Below are 20690 nucleotides of genomic sequence, written 5' to 3'. Positions count from 1 at the left end.
AAAAAAAAAAAAAAAAAAAAAAAAAAAAAAAAAAGAAGTAGAAGCCATTCAAATTGGAAAGAAGAAATAAAAGTATATTCACAAATTATATGATCTAGTATAGAAAATTTTAAGCAATACCCACACACACACAAACTATTAGGACTAATAAATTACTTCGGCAAAGTTCAGTATAAGATCAATATACAAAAATTATTATTTTTCTATATGCTAAGAATGAACAATCTGAAAATGAAAACAATTTCATTTATAACAGCATCAAAAAGAATAAAATGCTTAGGAATAAATTTAATGAGAGAAATGTAAGATTTTACATTGTAAACGACAAACTTTATTAAAAGAAATTAAAGAAGACCTAAATAAATGGGAAGATTGCCTGTATTCATGAATTGGAAGGCTTAATATTGGTAATATGGTAATAGTCCTCAAATTGATCCACAGATTTAACACAATCCCTATCAAATTCCCTGCTACCCTTTTTTGCAGAAATTGACAACCTGATCCTAAAATTCATATGAAAATGCAAAGGACCCAGAGTAGCCAAAACAGTCTTGAAAAAGAAGTACAAAGTTGGAAGACTCACACTTCCCAATTTCAAAACCTACTACAAAGCTTCAGTAATGAAGACAGTGTGCACCAGCATAGGATAGGCATGTAGATCAATGGAATAGAATTGAGACTCCAGAGATAAACGCTTATATTTATGGTTAATTGGTTTTTGACAAGAGTGCCAAGACAATTTAATGGGGGAAAGACTAGTCTTCAACAAATGTTGTTGGGACAACTGGATATCCACATGCAAAAAAATGAACTTGGACCCCTTCCTCACACAAATACAAAAATTAATTCGAAGACCTAAATGTAAGAGCTAAAACCATAAAAGTCTTAGAAGAAAACAAATGTAAAGCTTTGTGACATATGGATTAGGCAATGATTTCTTGTTGACACCCAAAGCCCAAGGGATAAAAGAAAAAATAGGCAAATTGGACTTCATCAAAATTAAAAACTTTTGTACTTCAAAAGATACCATCAAGAATGTGAAAAATCAACCCACAAAACAGGAAAAAATATTTTCAAATTATATATCTGATAAGGGAGAGAGGGAAAGAGAAAGGCAGGGGAGGATCTGCCCTGGAAGCAGGGATCAGAAACTAGGGTGGGGAATCCATAGGATCCTCATGGGCAGCTCTTGGGGAAGGGCCCTGACCGACATTCCAGACCCTGCGTTATAGTCCCAACTGTGTTACTGACTTACTATGAACTCTTCAACAAGGCTCTGGGTCTCTGCCTGCCTAACTGAATTGTGTGGTAGCAAAAAAATGGAGATACTTTAAATGCCCATCAGTAGGGAATGTACATATATCCATAAAATGCAAGAATATGCAGCTTTTTAAAAGAATGTGGTAGGTTTTTATTTTAAAGTATATAGTTGATTTACAATGTTGTGTTAGTTTCTGGTGTGCAGCAGTGTTATATGTAACTGAATATGTGTATATTCTTTTCCACTATAGGTTATTACAAGATACTAGTATAGTTCCCTGTGCTATACAGTAGGACCTTGTTGTTTATCTATTTTATATAAAGTAGTGTGTATCTGTTAATTATAAACTCCTGATTTAATTTATCCCCCTCCTCTCCACCCCCACCCCTGCTTTCCCCTTTAGTAACCATAAATTTGTTTTCTATGTCTGTGAGTCTGTATCTGTTTGGTAAATAAGTTCATCTGTGTTATTTTTTTAGATTCCACATATAAGTGACATAATATCATATTTGTCTTTGTCTGACTTCACTTAGTATGATAATCTGTATGTCCATCCATGTTGCTGCAAATGGCATTTCATTCCTTTTTAATGGCTGAGTAATATTCCATTGTATATATATACTGCATCTTCTGTATCCATTCATTTGTCAATGAACACTTAGGTTGCTTCCATGTCTTGGCTATTGTAAATAGTGCTGCTATGAACATTGGGATGCATGTGTCTTTTCAGATTAGAGTTTTCATCTTTTCCAGATGTATGCCCAGGAGTGGGATTGCAGGATCATATGGTAGTTCTATTTTTAGTTTTTTAAGGAACCTCCATACTGTTCTCCATAGTGGCTGCACCAATGTACATTCCCACCAACAGTGTAGGAGGGTTTCTTTTCTCCACACCCTCGCCAGCATTTACTATTTGTAGACTTTTTGATGATGGCCATTCTGACCAGTGTGAAGTGATACCTCACTGTAGTTTTGATTTGCATTTCTCTAATAATTAGCAATGTTGAGCATCTTTTCAAGTGCCTGTTGACCATCTGTAGAATGTGGTAGATTTGTAATAATAGCCAATATTTATGTCATGTCAGATGCTATCAAGCATTTTAATGAATACTTCACTTAATTATAACAGCTGTGAAGTATAGGTATAATTATCAGCCCATTTCAGAAGATAACACAAAGGCACAGAGTTAAGTCCACAGTAAGATCAGATGCCAACCAAGGCATTTTTACTCCAGAGTTCATGCTATAGTCCACCCGCTCTCAAGGTGTGGTTTGGGAACCCCAAGACCCTTTTGGGGAGGGGTCTGCAAGTTTAAAACTATCTTCATGATAATACAAACATATTATTTGCCTTTTTCACTCTCATTCCTTCATGATTATACAGTGGAATTTTTGAGAGGCTGTATAACATGCCATTATATTATTTTATAAGAGACTTCTTAGATCAGAAAGTTCAGAACCAACACTCTGGTGGTCTAAACTATTATCCCTGTACTTTTCATCTCTATAAGTTATGGATCAATTCCCAAGATAAATTGTTAGTTTTAAAAAAAATGAGATATAGAGGGTGATTATAATATACTTCCATTTATGTAAAAAAAAAATGGGGAAGTCTCTATACAGGTACTCTCTCTGTACATAGGAATCAGAGAAAACTTTTTTTTTTTTTCCTGTGCCACACAGCTTGTAGGGTCTCAGTTCCCTGACCACGGATTGAACCTGGGCCATGGCAGTGAAAGCCCAGAACCCTAACCATTAGGCAACCAGGGAACACCCCACAGAAAACTTCTAACTGTGGTTGTTCTTAGGGTAGGAGATTGGAGGACAGGGAATGGGGAAGCAGGAAGATTTTTCACTGTATATAGTTTAGTACTATTGGATATTTTTCTTCTACCATGTGAATATGTTAACTTTCTAAAACAAAGTTTAAACAGATAGCCATAAGGAGAAAAAAAGGTAGATTTAAAAAAAAAAAAAAGGATGGTTAGGGTATTTCTTCTGACTTTGCTGTCCGGTGGTTCAACTCTGAGGACTTAGCTTGGGCCTTAATATTATAAGGGTTAGTATACTTGCTCTATCCACTTGCAGCGCTATAGAAAGAAAAAAATATTAGATGTAAAAATACTTTGAAAGGAATTAAGCTCTCACTGGGAGGAGGACATTGTTAGTGAATTGTATGTTTCATTAACGTGTTCACCAGTTTTCTTTTAGGTTTGTTTTGGGGCTCACAGATTGGAGAGAGGATTGATTTACTATTTTGCAGTTAATTGTACAAAAGGGGCCTTTGTAGACATACCAAAAAATATTTCTGATTTGTATTTTTAGGATCAAGAAATGCAGAAATTACTATGAAATTCTGGGGGTTTCACGAAATGCCAGTGATGAAGAGCTTAAGAAAGCTTACCGAAAACTTGCCCTGAAATTTCATCCTGACAAGAACTGTGCTCCTGGAGCAACCGATGCTTTCAAAGGTCTGATCCTAAACTAATGCTTAATTCTGCCCTTCTTATGTTGTTTGGTCACAGCAAGTTGTTTTCAGCCTCCCCTGTAATTGTTTTATAAGGCCACAAGCAGGGTTTTGTTTTTTCCTGCCACACCTCTTAGATAGTGATTATTAGCATAGCTCTCTCCTGTCCTCATTCACTTACCTTAATTTCTTTTGGAAAAAATATTTGGTTTCTCTGTGACACCTTTTGGAACCTTTCATTCCTTGATTCAGCAAATCTTTATTGAAGATCTATGTGCCAGGTGCCATGGTGAGTAAAACAGATATGATTCCTCTTGTGGAACTTATAGGTTGGTGGCTACTTACAAGTAGGGCCTAGACAGCATTTCCAAACTTCTTTGACCATCAAAATATTTGTTCATGAAACCTCTGTTATTAACATGTATGAAAAAGCTTTATACAGCTTTGTAAAGAGCAAAAACATGGTTATAGATCGAATCTTTTTTCCATTGATTTCCGTGATACTTTTAGTGATATATTCTTTTTTTTTTTTTGCGGTACACAGGCCTCTCACTGTTGTGGCCTCTCCCGTTGCGGAGCACAGGCTCCGGACGCGCAGGCTCAGTGGCCATGGCTCACGGGCCCAGCCGCTCCGCGGCATGTGGGATCTTCCCGGACCGTGGCACGAACCCATGTCCCCTGCATCGGCAGGTGGACTCTCAACCACTACGCCACCAGGGAAGCCCCAGTGATATATTCTTCAAAAATATTTTGGATCCAACACATAAATAAAAATCTTACTTAAGAGCTTCACCCTCAGGAATGTCATTGATTAAGGCAAGGATTATAAATGGATGCCGAAACCATTGGGTGATAGGTTGTTGTTGCATAGGATGTTCACATACTGTCAAATAATCACCCACAGAATACATATTGATTACACAGGGGAAATTTTCCTTTATAACGGAGATAGCTAGCTGTCACCACTTTAACCAAGTGATCCAACTTATCATCACCAATACTAGAACAACCTAACATTACATGTTGTAATACCATGTGGTATTCTTGCCAAAATGTTTGACCTGAATCTAATAAAGAAGCAATCAAAATATGGGACATTCTACAAAGAACATTGAACTACTCTTAAAAAAATTCAATATAATGAAAAACAAAAAAGGTGGGGAGACTGTTCTAGATTAAAAGTAACTAAAGAGACATGAAACCAAATATAACTCATGAACCTTGCATGGGTTCACTGGGTGATAATGAATTGATGTTAATTTTCTTAGCTGTGATATGATGTTGTGATCATGTAGGAGAATATCTTTCTTCTCTGGAGACATAGCTAAAATATTTAGGGGTGAAGTGTCATAATATCTGCAGCCTACTTTCAAATGGTTCAGCAAAAAAAATGAATACACATTATATGTGTATGTGTAGAGAGTTGAGGAAAGCAATGTGGTAAAATGCTAACAATTGATGAATAAATGTAAAGGTTTTTATTGTACTTTTTTATCGTCTTTTCTGGAGATTTGAAATTTTTCAAAAGAAAAAGTAAAAAATGATAGATCTGAGACATTTTTTTAAGTCAGCTTTTACCTCAGCGGGCAAGCTACCCTTGTTGATGTGCCATTGTGAATCTAGTTCTCCCCACAGTTTCTACAAGGAAACAGATAACCCACAATTTCCTCACACCTTCATGTAAGGTACCTCACAGACTAATGCCATTTCTTTGAGAAATCTGCCAGATTTCAAGGGATGTGACTGTTTAAGCAACTCTGTTTAGGCTTTTCTGTTTTTTTTTTTCTGCTTAGCAGTTTTATTGCTATAAATTTTTTTTTTTTTTTTTTTTTGGCGGTATGAGGGCCTCTCACTGTTGTGGCCTCTCCCGTTGCGGAGCACAGGCTTGGGACGCGCAGGCTCAACGGCCATGGCTCACGGGCCCAGCCGCTCCACAGCATGTGGGATCTTCCCAGACCAGGGCACGAACCTGTGTCCCCTGCATTGGCAGGCGGACTCTCAACCACTGCGCCACCAGGGAAGCCCTTGCCATAAGTATTTAATACAATTCCCTAGCTAGAAGAATCATAAGGAAATGCTCTTTCTGACTATGTTTCTGATAGTGTTGACTGAATTAAAGGTAGGTGGGTAGGAATGTCTTAAAATTTTTTTTCAAGATTTCTTTGATTGTTGGTACTGATTGTATGTTTAAATGAAATTGGAAAAAGCTTGTACATTTGTGCATAGGGAGGAGAAGTGATGGTATGCATGTGTAATCTATTCAGTCTTTGATCCCTCTTTGAGACATTGGAGATACTTTTTTTTTTTTTTTTTTTTTGCATGTGGGATCTTCCCGGACCGGGGCATGAACCCGTGTCCCCTGTATCGGCAGGCGGACTCTCAACCACTGCGCCACCAGGGAAGCCCAAAAGACCATTTTTAAAAGTAGGCTGAGGGACTTCCCTGGAGGCACAGTGGTTAAGAATCCACCTGCCAATGCAGGGGACACAGGTTCAATCCCTGGTCCGGGAAGACCCCATATGCTGCGGAGCAAGTAAGCCTGTGTGCCACAACTACTGAGTCCGTGTGCCTAGAGCCTGTGCTCCACAATAAGAGAAGCCACTGCAATGAGAAGCCCATGCACCCCAATGAAGAATAGCCCCCGCTCATAGCAATGAAGACCCAACACAGCCAAAAAAAAAAAAAAGTAAGCTGAAATAAGACTGATGAGTGAGGTCTTTGCTTTTAGCCAAGCAGGAGGATTTTTACTGATTATTTTATTCAGGAGATTGTATGTGACTTCATGTTAGAATACCACTACTTATGTAGGAGCTGTTTCCAACCATAAACTACTGCTCTTAAGTGAAATAAAACATTTTTGATGACGGAGAACAGTACTTCTTAGTTCATCTTGAGTCCAGTGTTGTTTCAGGCTTATCAGACTAGACCATGGAAGATTTCAAGGGCAAGCACTTTGGTGAACTTTCTAGGCCCAAGCACCTCTCCTTGGGTCACTGTGAAGTTGTCCAGCACCAATCAACTCCGGGCTCTTCATTGCTACTACTATGATCACCCTCAGCTACAGCAAAGACTATGTACTCAGATGCTTTTTGTTTTTGTTGCAGCAATAGGAAATGCCTTTGCAGTCCTGAGCAATCCTGACAAGAGACTCCGCTATGATGAATATGGAGATGAACAGGTGACTTTCACTACCCCTCGAGCCAGACCTTATAATTATTACAGGGACTTTGAAGCCGACATCACTCCAGAAGAGCTGTTCAACGTCTTCTTTGGAGGACATTTTCCTACAGGTTAGTATCCCAAAATTATTGTTTAAGAAGTCATAAGGACTTCCTGGCAGTCCAGTGGTTAAGACTCCATGCTTCCACTGCAGGGGGTGCAGGTTTGATCCCTGGCTGGAGAACTAAGATCCCACATGCTGCTCAGCGTGGCCAAAAAAAAAAAAAATTCATATATATTTTGAGGATCTGTTTGAGGATCTGAATAGAGGGACCGTGGTATGGTGGCAACAGCAAACTTTGGAATCAGATAATCTGGGGTTGAAGGCATGTCTCCACCCTCCAACTATGCATGATTTTGACTTAGTCCATCTGATCTTGTTTCCTTACCTAAAAATGGGGTTGATAATACCAACTTCACAAGGCTGCTGTGAGGATTGGATATTTTTTAAAGTGTTTTATAAATTAGAAGCAAAATGCCTGTATTATCATTATTGCAAAATAGCATTTATATAAAGATAAAGGTTAGAAAAGTACCCCCAGAGAGTTGGAAGTTGGGTTAATTAAATGCCTGGGAAGTAAATTGAATTTTTTTTTTTTTTTTTTTGCGGTACGCGGGCCTCTCACTGTTGTGGCCTCTCCCGTTGCGGAGCACAGGCTCCGGACGCGCAGGCTCAGTGGCCATGGCTCACGGGCCCAGCCGCTCTGCGGCATGTGGGATCTTCCTGGACCAGGGCACGAACCCGTGTCCCCTGCATTGGCAGGCGGACTCTCAACCACTGTGCCACCAGGGAAGCCCAAGTAAATTGAATTTTGTTAGGTGCTATTAAAGATACTAGTGACATAATCTGATATTGGGCAAGGAGGCAGACGTGAGCATGTCAGACAGGATTCATGGCCCAAGTGCTTTCTTTCTTAGCCTCTTGGGGTTCTCTCACTCACTGGTTACAAAGGATTATTTAAATAAGGGCGAGAGAGCTAAGCATGTCCCATTTCCAGCTGGTTCACTTGACATACCTACTGTTGTATTTTTCTACTGAGTAAAATGGGACAATACTCTACCCTCAGAGAACCTAGTTGGAAGCAAGGACCTTGGAAAAGGCAAGGAAGGGGTGTTTGCCATATTGCATACTAAGTATTTTTCTTTCTTTTCCAGGAAACATTCATATGTTTTCAAACGTGACAGATGACTCCCACTATTACCACCGGCGGCACCGACACGAGAGGATGCAGACACGGAAGGAAGAGGAAGAAGATAAGCCTCAGGTACCTGCGGAGGACAGGACAAGAGCTGCCCATAAACACTTGTACTGAGCTGACCTTTATGTAGTATGATCAGGTTTTCGAAGTTCATCTTGAGATATGTTGCTAAAATGTGCTTTAGGAAAGCAGAAGCCTGGCAAGAAGAGCTGGATAATTGGCCCAAATAAGCCAGAATAGTACCTCCTCCCCCATCCATTCTTTGGTGACTGTCCCTGGAAATCTGTTCACCTATGGGGCTGTCTTGAAAAATGTTTTCTTGACTGCAGAGAATAGGAACCCCCCTTCAAAATATTCAATACTAAAGGGAGTTTAAGGTAAGGGATCAAGGGAGTCTCATGAAGCTTAAGGGCAGGAAGCTTGCTGGGCCTTACGTCAGATGGGAACCAGGAACTGTGGGGCTGTCAGGCCCCCATGCAGCTGTGCTCTCCATGACTCTTGGGGCCAGACTGTCTCCAGTTTTCCTGCCTGCCTGCATCTGTTTTGTTCTTTCTAAGCAGCCTGGCTTTTCTGCTTCCCCTTGCAAATGTCCAGTCTACAGTGCCTCAGAGTATGTGTCCTTTCTTCAAGTGACTGCCTAGCAGTGAATGGTGATGGATCTCAATCCCAGACGCTTAGGAGGGAGAATGTGATCATCTCTGCTACGGTTTGATGTCCCCCAGATGTCCCACAGTCCGTTCAGCTGAGGCCAAGGCAACAGAGTTGCATAATAACATGACCTCCTGAGAGTCACAGTCTGGGCAAGCTCCCGCACAGGTGTCTGCTTCATTGGTCTTAGAAAAGAGGGCTGCAGAAGGATTACCGAGTGTCAATCCAGATTGTAGGTGGGCCTTGTTCAGCCTTTTCAGCAGACAGAATGGGGCTGTTTGGTACCTCTCAGCAGAAAGTACAACCTTCCCAGAAAGGCCTTGGGCTATGTGCAGTACATCAGTAATTCATATTTTCTTTGGGAAAACTGTTCTCTTTTCAATAAGCTTTATATTGATGAAGAGCACTTACACCAAATGCTTTTTCTTTTTCAGACTACATATTCTGCATTTATCCAGTTACTTCCAGTTCTGGTGATTGTGATTATATCTGTGATTACTCAGCTGCTAGCTGCTAATCCCCCATATAGTCTATTCTATAAATCGTAAGTCAAATCTTTATAAATATTTCTTAACAGCAAGCTGGTACATTACTAACATTCCATTTCACCTTTTGTTGTAGAAAACACTGATTTTGTGTTTAAAGGAACAGCTGGATAGTAATAATGCAGAGACTCAAAAATATTGTTCTTTAGGCAGTTTCCCAGGCACTCAGGACCTGGATTGTTTTGTTCTACAGCGACATCATCTGGTCAGCTGCAGAATAGCAATGGCTGGTTTCTGAAGGATTAATAGATGAACTCCAGGTTCAGATTAAATCCTTAACATTCCACTTTAGAGTTAAAAAGGACCTTACTGAGCTTGTGATAGTATCGCTGGACCCCTGTGAGTCTGAGAACATAGTAACTAAGATCTAGTGATTATTTCCAATTTAAGAAATTGCAAGAATAGTACATTTATTCATAAGGCTATACAGTCAAACCATAGTATCTCATTTCTTTGCTTTTGCTAAAAATATAGGAATCATTATAAAGTTTGTATTGCATGGAAAATTTGAGCTCTGATAGGAATTTTTTAATTTCTTCAATTAATTATTTCAGTTAAATCAGTTCTTAATTTGATCCCTAGACCAGCATCATCAGCATTAACTTGCCAACCTGTTAGAAATGCAGACTCTTAGGCCTTACTCCATATCTACTGAATCAGAAACTCTAGGGGTGAGAACCAGCAATATGAGTTTTAACAAGCCCTCCAGATAATTCTGGTCCATACTAAAGTCTGAGAATCACTGGATTATTTTTTTTAATTAATAATGGGAAATGAGTCATTACTATTATAGTTTAGCAGACAAAAACCTTTCAAAATGTGGACTCCATGGAACCATACCTAACAGGAAGAGCTCTTGTTGGTGATCACTGTAGACTAAAGACTATCATTCTATATCAATATCTTCATTTTACAGAGAGGAAAGCTGAGACTCAGAGAGAGGTTATTGCTGTCAGGACACAATGGCCTGATTCCCTCTTATTTCCTGACTTCCCATATTTCTCCATATGCTACTGCTACCTCCTTTCTTGTCAGGCCAGTGAGACAGACAGGAACCTACCCTGATAACAGCTTCCCAGAGGGAGGCAAGAGCAGTCATGGCTCTTAGACATCCAGCAAGATCCATGAGTTGAGAGATCAAAGGAAAAGGCTAGGAAAAGGTCAAATATAACTCCTTTAAGATGGACTTTGTCCAGTTTGGACAAAGTCAGCTTGGATTTTGCACATTGCCATCACATTGTTTTAACCTGAATTTGAACTCCCTTCTGTACTTCCTTATGGTTAGACTTCAATTAACCCAGACCTGTTAAAGTTTCTGAGCACCAGACACCTTTGGATATCTTAGACCCACTGAAAGTTAGCCTGGAGGTATCATTGAAATCTTTTGTCTTAGTTTTTGCAGTTCTCACCTAATGGCTATGTGTAAAGTACTTTTTATCATGTCCTAAAAATTAGAACTAAGTTGTTATAAGCTGTCTGGTTATTTTTAAATAGTTTATAGTAACAATCATTTCATTCAACCAACATTTACCAATAGCCACTCTGCGCCAGGTGCCATGCTAGGTCCTATACAATATAGAAATTGTTTTTTAAGCATTCAGCATTCTACTTTTAACATAGAAAGCAGTCTAAGAGAGGTCAATCCAGATAGCTGCACCCCCATATTCACAGCAGCATTATTTACAGTAGCCAAGACATGGAGACAACCTGAACACACACACACACACACACACACACACACACACACACACACTATGGAGTATTATTCAGCCATAAAAAATGAAGAAACCCTACCATTTGTGACAATATTGAGGGACCTTGAAGGCATTATGCTAAGCAAAATAAGTCAGAGAAAGACGAATACTGTATGATCTCACTTATATGTGGAATCTAAAAACAAACAAACAAACTCAGAAAAAGAGATCAGACTTCTGGTTACCGAAGGTGGAGGAGAGAGGGAAGGGGAATTGAAGGAAGATGGTCAAAGGTACAAACTAACAGTTATAAGTTAAGTAAGTACAAGGTATGTCAGGTACAACACAGTGTTACAGTAGTAATGCTGCTGTATGATAGGAAATGATAGGAAAGTTAAGAAAGTAAATCCTGAGAGTTCTCATCACAAGGAGAAAGGTTTTTTTTCCTTTATTCTTGTCTTCTTTCTTTTCTTTTTATTGTATCTATATGAGAAGATGAATGTTAGCTGAACCTATTGTGGTAATCATTTCATAATTATGTAAGACAAACCTTCATGATATATGTTTTAAATTTAAAAAGAGAGAGAGGGCTTCCCTGGTGGCGCAGTGGTTGAGAGTCCGCCTGCCGATGTAGGGGACATGGGTTCGTGCCCCAGTCTGGGAGGTTCCCACATGCCGCGGAGCGGCTGGGCCCGTGAGCCATGGCCACTGAGCCTGCACGTCCGGAGCCTGTGCAACGGGAGAGGCCACAGCAGTGAGAAGCCCGCGTACCACAAAAAAAAAAAAAAAAAAAAAAGAGGGAAAGAGAAGAAGGAGTTTCAAAAAAAAAAAAAAAAAAAAAAAAGGAGAGAGAGAGAGAAGAGAGGGAGGTGAATCCTTTAAGGAAATAAATATGTTGAGACTGAATCCATTTGAATATGCTCACATAATAGCAACAATGATGACATTACACTTACTGCTTTGCTTGGGAAATAATAAATGTTAGATGTATTAGAAAATGATATCTGCATCTGCCCCATGAAGAGGTGATTGTGTGAATGATCTCTGTGAGGCCAGTGCTAAAAGTGATATTGCCAAGTATGACAAGCATACCTGAGCCTCTCTCTCCTTGTTTCAGGACCTTGGGCTACACCATTTCTAGAGAAACCCAGAACCTACAGGTGCCTTACTTTGTGGATAAAAACTTTGACAAGGCCTACAGAGGAGCATCTCTGCGTGACCTGGAGAAGACGATAGAAAAGGATTACATTGATTACATCCAGACAAGTTGTTGGAAGGAGAAACAACAAAGTAAGATGCTCTAAAAGGGGCTTCAGCTGGTGCCATGCTTCCAACCTGAGGCATCCCCAGCTTCCTGATCCCTTCTCTCTCCTTGTTTGAGCTACTCATGTTTATGTGAACAGGGATAGGACAGAGGCCCATTCAGGATATTACCAAAAAAAGGAAGTTTATTGACAGGATACATGTGGCCAGGACTGGGAAATCTTAGGAACTTCGGCAGTACTAGTTGCCTCTCTGTCTGTCTGTCTCTGAGTCTCTACATCTCTCTGCCTATCTGCCCTCTCTCCTCTCTCTGCCAACTTTTTGCTTTTTCAAGCTCTCCTCCTTCACAGCCTTAATTTGCCATGGCTTATTTTGGTTGCTACCCTCCTATTCACTCTCCCAACTTCCCCAACCCCACAAGTCATTGGCCCCTTTCTACATCACAAGCTTCCTGTTTAAGTAGCTCACTGGGTTGGTACATGGTTTCCTAATTTCACATTTCCCAGAGGGAAATCTGATTGATCCAACCTAACCAAAGTTTTATAGGTTGTTGTTATTGAGTTTGGTGCCCCTTCTCTTCCCCTCCAATCAGCTGTGGCCACACAGAATAAAAGCGACTCTCCCAGGAGCAGGCCTTCCACACTGTTTCCCTGGAGACAATGGGGGTGACAGTGTTGGCTTCCAACCCCAGTGAGTGTTCATGAGGAGTGCACACACACACACACACACACACACACATATCCATTAGTAATTGTATCTTATAAAACTTGGCTTTGGTTAATTTTTAAAAAGCAAACTAACTCATTTTTTAAAACCTTGTCTGTCACTGGGTGTTGTTAAACATCTAACATTTAGATCTAAATTTAGATCCTCAGTCACAGTGCTGCTAAGCCCTCGCTGACCCATCATCCCAACCCCACCCCAAGTTAGTCTCTCCTTCCTCTGTGTTTTGTTTTTTTTCCTCTGTGTTTTTAAACACTTTGCTCATCCTGCTAAGACAGTGCCACCCTCACCATGTTAACATGTTCTGTAGGTACATGACAGTCTCCCTGCTGGACTCTGGGCTCTCTGAGGGCAAAAACCATGTCTTACTAATTTTGTGTCCCAGGCCCTTGGCACAGTCTTTGCTTCAGAACAGATGCTCCACAAATGTCTTTTGAAGAGAGGATTCTCAGGACTGGAAGACAGTGAAACTGCTGAGGACTAGGAATCACTGAGCAGGGCTAGTGTCCTAACCCTGCCCCTGAGGGACCTTATCTCTGCTGTCTACTCCTGTAGGGCAGAGCCCACCTGACCTCTCAGGTGCATTAGGAGCCTGGTAGGCAATGACTTGGATGTAAGGGGGAATTCAGCAGGAGGAGGAAGTTGCTTTTTTATTGAAAAAACTGAGGGGTCAGGAAGTACCCCTACCCACTGTTAAATTAGGTTTTGCAAGTTTCAAAAATCAGGAAAGAATTTTGGAGCAAGATAGAGGCCTTACACTTAAAGGCATTATTAACGTGTATCCAAATCAGGTGAAGTCCACAGCATATGTCCTAAGATTCTCCATTGTTTTAGACTCTGAGAGGGTTTTGAAATTATGCAGAGGGCTCATGGTAAGGATTACACCTAAGGTGGCTTCTAGGCTTTTGTCGCCATCCTCATGAGGCCTACTTTCAGGGCTTTGGCACTCTCCAGGTATAAACAGATCCAGTGGGTGAGCATGATGCGTGTACCCACAAGTTCCAACCCGGGGGTTATCAGCACACACCCCTTAAAAATCTATTTCTGGCATTTAAGGATGGTGGCCATCCGGAGCCTCCACACAACCCAAGTGCCATTTGAGAACAAACAGCATCTGCCCTCCGGATCCAGCAGCAAGTGCAGCCAGCATGGTTAAATTTAGCACATGGAGGTTGTAAAAATAAACCCGCTTGAGAACAAAGTTCACTCTTGGCAAAATACCTAATGGAAACTGTTTTTAGCAAAGTTAGCCACTGTCTTTTAAAATCTTTTGTTAATTTCTTTTCTCTGCTTTCTTCCTCCCAAGGAGGTTGTATGGATTATAGAAGATGGTATGAGTATAACGCTTAGCATGGTGTCTGGCATATAGTAAGTGTTTGGATCCTGACCGAATCCAGACCTTGCTTGGCCTTGCTTGACTGGATGCAGCACTGTCTTATGAGGCTGGATCATGATGGTCGTTGGGATCTGTCAGGGTCTTCCAGCTGTCAGGACTCTGATCTGGGCTGTCACGCAGAGTTTTTTGTTTTTTGTTGTTTTTGCGGTATGCGGGCCTCTCACTGTTGAGGCCTCTCCCGTTGCGGAGCACAGGCTCTGGATGCGCAGGCTCAGCGGCCATGGCTCATGGGCACGGGCCCAGCTGCTCTGCGGCATGTGGGATCTTCCCGGACCGGGGCATGAACCCGTGTCCCCTGCATCGGCAGGCGGACTCTCAACCACTGCGCCACCAGGGAAGCCCATGCATGCAGAGTGTTTTTGAGAGAGGCTTTGGGACTTGCCTCTCGGCAATTTGCCTGAGTCAGCTTACCTTGAAGGTGCAATGCTCTGTCCATCTATTACACTGGCATTCAGGGCCCGGGAAACATTTTGCAGAGAAGAAAAGATGTTCTCTTGATCCTGCCCCTGCCAAAGATTTTGTTTTTTCTTAGAAGTTATTGAATATTAACAGAACTTGTGAGAAGTAACATATTCATTGAGTTGACCTTTTGTTCACTGAAGTGCAAAAGGATTCACTGGCAGTTTGGAGAGAAGTTTCTCCAAGCATGGTCATGGGGGTGTGGGACATAATTCCTTGAAACACTGCCCTTGTGCAAGGTCATTGCTCTAGAGCAAGGTCATTGCTCTCAATCTCTGGAGCATTGAAAACTGGTTTCAATGAACTTTAAAAAAGCAATGTCATGTTTTGAGAAAAGCATTCATATATGTGCAGTTCTCTTTCATCAGCTTATTATAGTAGTTGTCAGTGTATAAAACAGTAAGGATCACTAGCCCTTAATGTTTTCTGGAATGAGATTTCAGGCAATGAGACATTTGGATAAGGTCAGTAACAAAAAACCTAAGGAAATCATTTCAAGGAAAAGCAAAGCCATAGGATCTGCTCTATATACTGGTGTAACTGTGAATCAGAGGACCAAAGGGACAGCCTGATTTCACAGAGCCCTCTTGAACAGGTTTCCCACATGCCAAAGAAGCCAGACAGATGGAGTCAGTGCCTAGCTCTGGGCAGAACGAAGGAGCAGAGGGCTTTCATTTGGGTGCGGTGCATGATCCGCCATGAAGCCACATCACCTGCGAGGATGCCTGTGCAGGGGGCAAGCTCTGGCTGGTGCGCACTGCAGGCCCCACGCCGCGGGGTGAGAGCACATTGTTCTAGAGCCTAGGAGACCCCCTGTTTGCCAAGCAACTGCTGGGCCAGGGCTCAACCTCTGAACCCCCATCGCAGAGGGTGGGTTTTCATGCATACCCACCCCTCACCCTGGAGTCCTGCACTTAATCTGCACTTTGGGCCTTACTTGGTGTGAACAGAACCATTGTGAACAGAAATGCCTGTATTTTGGTTGATAGAGACTTACTCAGAAACCACTGCGCATTGTTCCCTCTGGCTAGCTATTAAGTCCTGTTTCCAGGCAGTTTGCTGATTAATCAGACAGGTGCCTCTTGTTCCACCAAGAAAAACAAAATCTGTCAGCAAGATGACTAAGAATGAATAGACATATTTCAGAATGACTAAAATAGCATTTTCACAAGTGTGGTCCTTTAAACATTGAGTAGCTGCCTGCTATTTGAGGCTTTCAGAAGCCACGCAGGCCCTCGAAGCATGCCATCATGTTAATACACAACACGTCTCTGGAGTTGCTTTTCAGGTATTCCTTCCTACGAATGTCTCTGAAACTATACAAAAGAATAAAAAAGAGAGGCAGCCAAACCACTGTTGAGTCCGGGAGGACAGCAGAGATTATATTCTGGTTAAAAATAGAATGACTTTCTCCACCATGAAGAGAAAATGAAATACATTTCTTCAAGGAGACGGAGGTCACCGGATCCAGATGATTTCACTTTTAAAAGAGCCCAGCTGCCTTTGGCCTTTGAGTTAGGGGCCCCACATGTGGTGAGGGAATGAAGAACGCCGCCAGCAACCTGGCCTTCTATAGAAGCGTGCCTGCCGGTGGAGGGCTCTGTGTCAGTCCGCATATATGAGTTATGATCCAGCAATGCAGAGGGAAGGATGAAGCAGCTGTCTTTGTTTCAGATGACAGGAACAGGCGATTGGACTCCATTCTCTCCCAACTGCCATCTGAATACCATTCGTAGGAAAGCCCTGAAACAGGGTCTCCTCTTACCGCACGCGTGCAGGTTTCCTAAGTCTGGTGCCAAATGTTCTATTGATAAGAACTAAGTCCAGTGCTTTTGTAATAGAGCACAGATACTGTTGGACTCCAGGATCGCAGGTGTCCCTTAATCCTCAGCACCTGGTGTAGCGTAGCTGCCTGATATGTGTTTCTTGAGTAAATGAGTGTTTCTTAAGTTTAATTGAAAGAAAAAGCATTAAAGTAGAAGGAGCTTTGCTTCCAGAAGTATTGAAGTGAAACAGAGGAGCTCAACTTTCTTGACGAATTGTTACCTCTTTTATCTTTCAGAGTCGGAGTTGACCAATTTGGCAGGATTATACAGAGATGAACGATTGAAACAGAAGGCAGAGTCGCTGAAACTTGAAAACTGTGAAAAACTTTCCAAACTGATTGGCCTACGCAGAGGTGGCTGAGAGGATGGTAGTCCTATGCAGGCTCGGGGTTTTGCTATGTGTTACTGTTTATGTTCCTAACTCCATTGTATAATACAAAATTAGGAAATGATGAACATTTTACAATTTGCTAACTTTGTTTGGTGGGCAGAGTTGGAGGTGCTTCAGCATGGAGCCAGACTTGTCATCACAGACTCCTTCCTGGGGATTGGCTCCGGGGGCCAGGAGCAGGTCATCTAAATTGAACTAATGGCAAAGCATTAGATTCAGCCCCCTGCTCTGCGCCTACCCTGCCTCTAGAAAGGTAGTTCAGGGCACCCCAGAGCAGACTCATATTTTCTTTCTTCTTCCCTTCAGTGAAGTCTCAATAGCCAGTCATTCCTAGGCTTAGCCAAAGCAGCTTAATATTGGTTGTTTACAGAATTATACCTGTCCCTTCATTAGAGTCATCGTCTCCCCACCAGATTCAGCTGTTGGAACAACTCAACTTTCCATTTTCTAAGGGAAATGTGGAGAAACTAAAACTGTAAACTGTTTTAGTCCACAGTTTTCTATTTGTTACTAGCATTAGCAAACTGCCTAATTGGAGTTTCTTTTACTTCCTTAACCCTCTGTCTTGTAGAGAGCCCAGAAATTAAGTTATTGAGTGAAACAGTTCAATGGACATGGAAGCAGGGGCCAGGGGTGAAGGTAAAATGCAAGACTAAGTCTCAGCTGCTCAGTGCAGGTTCCCTAGTCCATCACAGAACCCAGAGAATGTTCTTTTTGACATTTCCCCTTGCAGCATCATACTTGAGCTGAGTCCCAACACCCCACAGAGGTACAGTGGTCAGACCTAAGAGGAGGCACTGCCAGCCCACTGGGCTGTTTGCTCAAGCCTAGAGATAGAGGGGAAAGACCCTCAGTCTGAGGCTATGGGGATCTGGCGTTGGCCCCAGCAGTCACTTTGTTTAACCCAGTGCCCTGTAGTTTGTGATAGGAGATGCTTTTTCATGTAGTCAACATTTGTTGAGTGCCTGGTATGGAATGAGAACATTGGCCCAGAGAGGATGCATGGTTGAACTGGGTCACACAACTTGTTGTGACAGAGCTAGATGGTAGGCCGACTCTCAGGAAGTGTGTGATCATCCCCATTGCTCAGGTAATTCTAGCCATATTGGTTAAAGCAGAATCTTTCCCAAGGATGTTCCTCCCCCCACCCTGGGATCCTGTATCCTTTCTATGGCAGTGCTACATCCACTCAGGACACCTCTCTACACCACTTCTGTATACAAAACAAAAGCAGACAGCTTTTCCCACTGGTGACAAGGAGGACGGAAGTTGTTGCCTGGACTGTGTGGTTCTGGGCCTTCCTGTGGAGGTGAGCTACCAGGATTGAGCTGCCCAGATTATATCATGAATCTGAACCTGGAAGGATCAGTAGGTAAATGTAGTCTACACTCCATGTTTTCTTCAGGATGGAAGAAAAGTTCCTGTTGGAAGGAGAGTCTACATTAAAACTTGTTTCCAAAGTAGAGTTTCTCCTTTCAGATGCATAGCCGTGATTTAGGCAGATGTATCTTGTATTGTCCCACGTGTGGGCATCCCACAGGGTCAGGAGATGAGTCCAGAGGTAAAGAGTGGGACTTTGGTGGCTGGTAGGGGCACCTGCTCAGCTGTAGGGAGGGAGAGCAGCTCCAGAGATAGTCAGATTTTGTCACCCAATGAAGTCTATCCTCCTGGGTTTTGGGGGGCTTCCTTGATCCCCTCTGAGTGACTGAAGGGATTTACATGGTAAAATGTGCCTGTGGGCCAAATGAGCTATAGAAAGTTGTTTTCCTGTACACACAAAAATCAAAGCTCCCCTGTCCCCAACCCCAATCTCTGCTAGAAAATGGGCCATAATTAAACTGACTTGACAAGGTACAAGACTCTGCTCTAGATGCCCGTGAATAGTGTAGTCACACCTGGATTTCATGGCAGAGACGAGTTATCTGTGATGATACTAAATAGAGGCAATATTAACTCACTTCATTAAATGTCAGGTCTGTTGTCTGTTTTTATAGCACTGATGGTACTGTTTTATTTATTACCTAATAGACTGCAACACTCACATCTGGTTTTCCTGAAGGGAATGGTATTTGCTTTGGGTTGAAGAATAGTTTAATCTATTTGGTACTGTCCAGAATATTGTTAAACTATAATTTCCTGGGTTGCATTTTAGATGGGTTGTCTGCATGGTGGTAAAATAAGCATTTTCCTCTTGCCTACATCATTTGGAAAGTTTTTATCATATATAAACTCTCTAGGCATGGCGTATTCTTGCTCTCAGAACTTGGCATGCAACTCTAGACTATTTCTGTGAGCACAAATGCAGACTGGAGATGCGTGATGGGAGTGGGGCTAAGAAATAGGGCTTGAGGCTCGAGCAGAAAGCGAAGCTCTCGTAAGAATGGAAGTGCCCTCTGCACTAAATGATCAACAGTGAGGAAGGTGGGATGAAAACCCTTCTCATCACAAGGGGCACTGCAGTTTAAAGGAATCCGTGTCCCCAGATTAGCAACCCTGGGGTTCATCTGCTCAAACTAGAAGACTTCTGAACTTCCTTGATCAGCTCCAGGCCTCACAGCTTGGGAGAAGTGACCAGCAAGAAAATGCCATTGCTGTTCTTTCTGTTGGAAACTATTAGAAATTACGCCGAACTCCAAACCCCACTGGAACGTGGAATCCAGCAGCCTAGTCAAGCTATGTGTTACTCTCATTTACATCCTCATACTCAGGACTGGCTTTGTGAGGAGGCACTGTTGGGATTCCAGAGCTTTCTGTTACGAATAGCCACACACGCGGGTTCATTGTCTGCATGCACTGTTCCTCACAGGAGCTAGCGCTTAATTAGTATTTATTTTGGATTCCTTTAAGGTATAAGCTTAGTGTCCTAATATATTTATTTTTGGAAAGGACCAACTTATTATACATCTTATTTTTTGAGCCTGCATTGTTGATAACCTCGTGCAGTGACCACCAAGTAACTATATACCTGTGTGTTACATATTGATTACATCTTTTGCATCACATTCAGTATTTGGAATTAAAGATGTGAATGTTCTGTGACCAGAGCCAGGTTTGACCCAGATGGAATCAGCTCCTGGTGGAGTAAGAATCCTGAAATATCTGGTCACCTGATCCATTACATCTGGATTGAGTGTATTTTAACAGAAATAAATTAAATGGTTTTATATAAAAAGAATGGCTTTATATTTTTCCTTTGTTCTTTTACCTTTGCCCATGGCACCCGTAGGTACTGCATATTGCCTGACTCCTTGGAGCCACTTAGGACTAGACAGGCTGTTGACCTCTGCTCCAGTGTTCCCTCATACATCAATGGAATTATTGGTGTTTAGCATAATAGATAGCATTGGTGGCATCACCAATTCAATATTTGTTTTCCATCAGATGTCAGCAGCTGCAGCATATTACAGCCAATGTACACATCAGATCTACTTAGCATCTGAACATCAGGTGTTATCCCAGTTCCTTGCTGGCTTTGTTCCTAACGGTCCTCAGTTAGGGTAGTCTTGGTTTAGGAATACAGGACATTGTTAATGTAATAATAATACATTTCATGTGAAGAAATATTAAGGTGATATTCAATTCAGCAAAGATGGAGAACT

General features: G+C 41.8%; 1 protein-coding gene across 1 annotated transcript in view; it reads left to right on the top strand.

Annotated features, from left to right (window-relative positions):
* The window catches only part of DNAJC18 (DnaJ heat shock protein family (Hsp40) member C18), a 24722-nt gene extending 4464 nt beyond the window's left edge, over positions 1-20258 (top strand). The window contains exons 3-8 of the mRNA XM_024752449.1: positions 3587-3732; positions 6833-7018; positions 8103-8212; positions 9229-9338; positions 12151-12323; positions 16937-20258. Coding sequence (XP_024608217.1) covers positions 3587-3732; positions 6833-7018; positions 8103-8212; positions 9229-9338; positions 12151-12323; positions 16937-17061 — 850 coding nt within the window. The 3' untranslated portion in view covers positions 17062-20258. The remainder of the gene's footprint in view (positions 1-3586; positions 3733-6832; positions 7019-8102; positions 8213-9228; positions 9339-12150; positions 12324-16936) is intronic.
* The last annotated feature ends 432 nt before the right edge of the window (positions 20259-20690 follow it).

This window comes from Neophocaena asiaeorientalis, unplaced genomic scaffold (genome assembly GCF_003031525.2).
Source record: "Neophocaena asiaeorientalis asiaeorientalis breed wild unplaced genomic scaffold, Neophocaena_asiaeorientalis_V1.1 scaffold204, whole genome shotgun sequence".
In the NCBI taxonomy this organism is placed as follows: Eukaryota; Metazoa; Chordata; class Mammalia; order Artiodactyla; family Phocoenidae; genus Neophocaena; species Neophocaena asiaeorientalis.
Note: the sequence above shows the minus strand (reverse complement) of the source record. Positions and strands in the feature narration are given on the sequence as shown.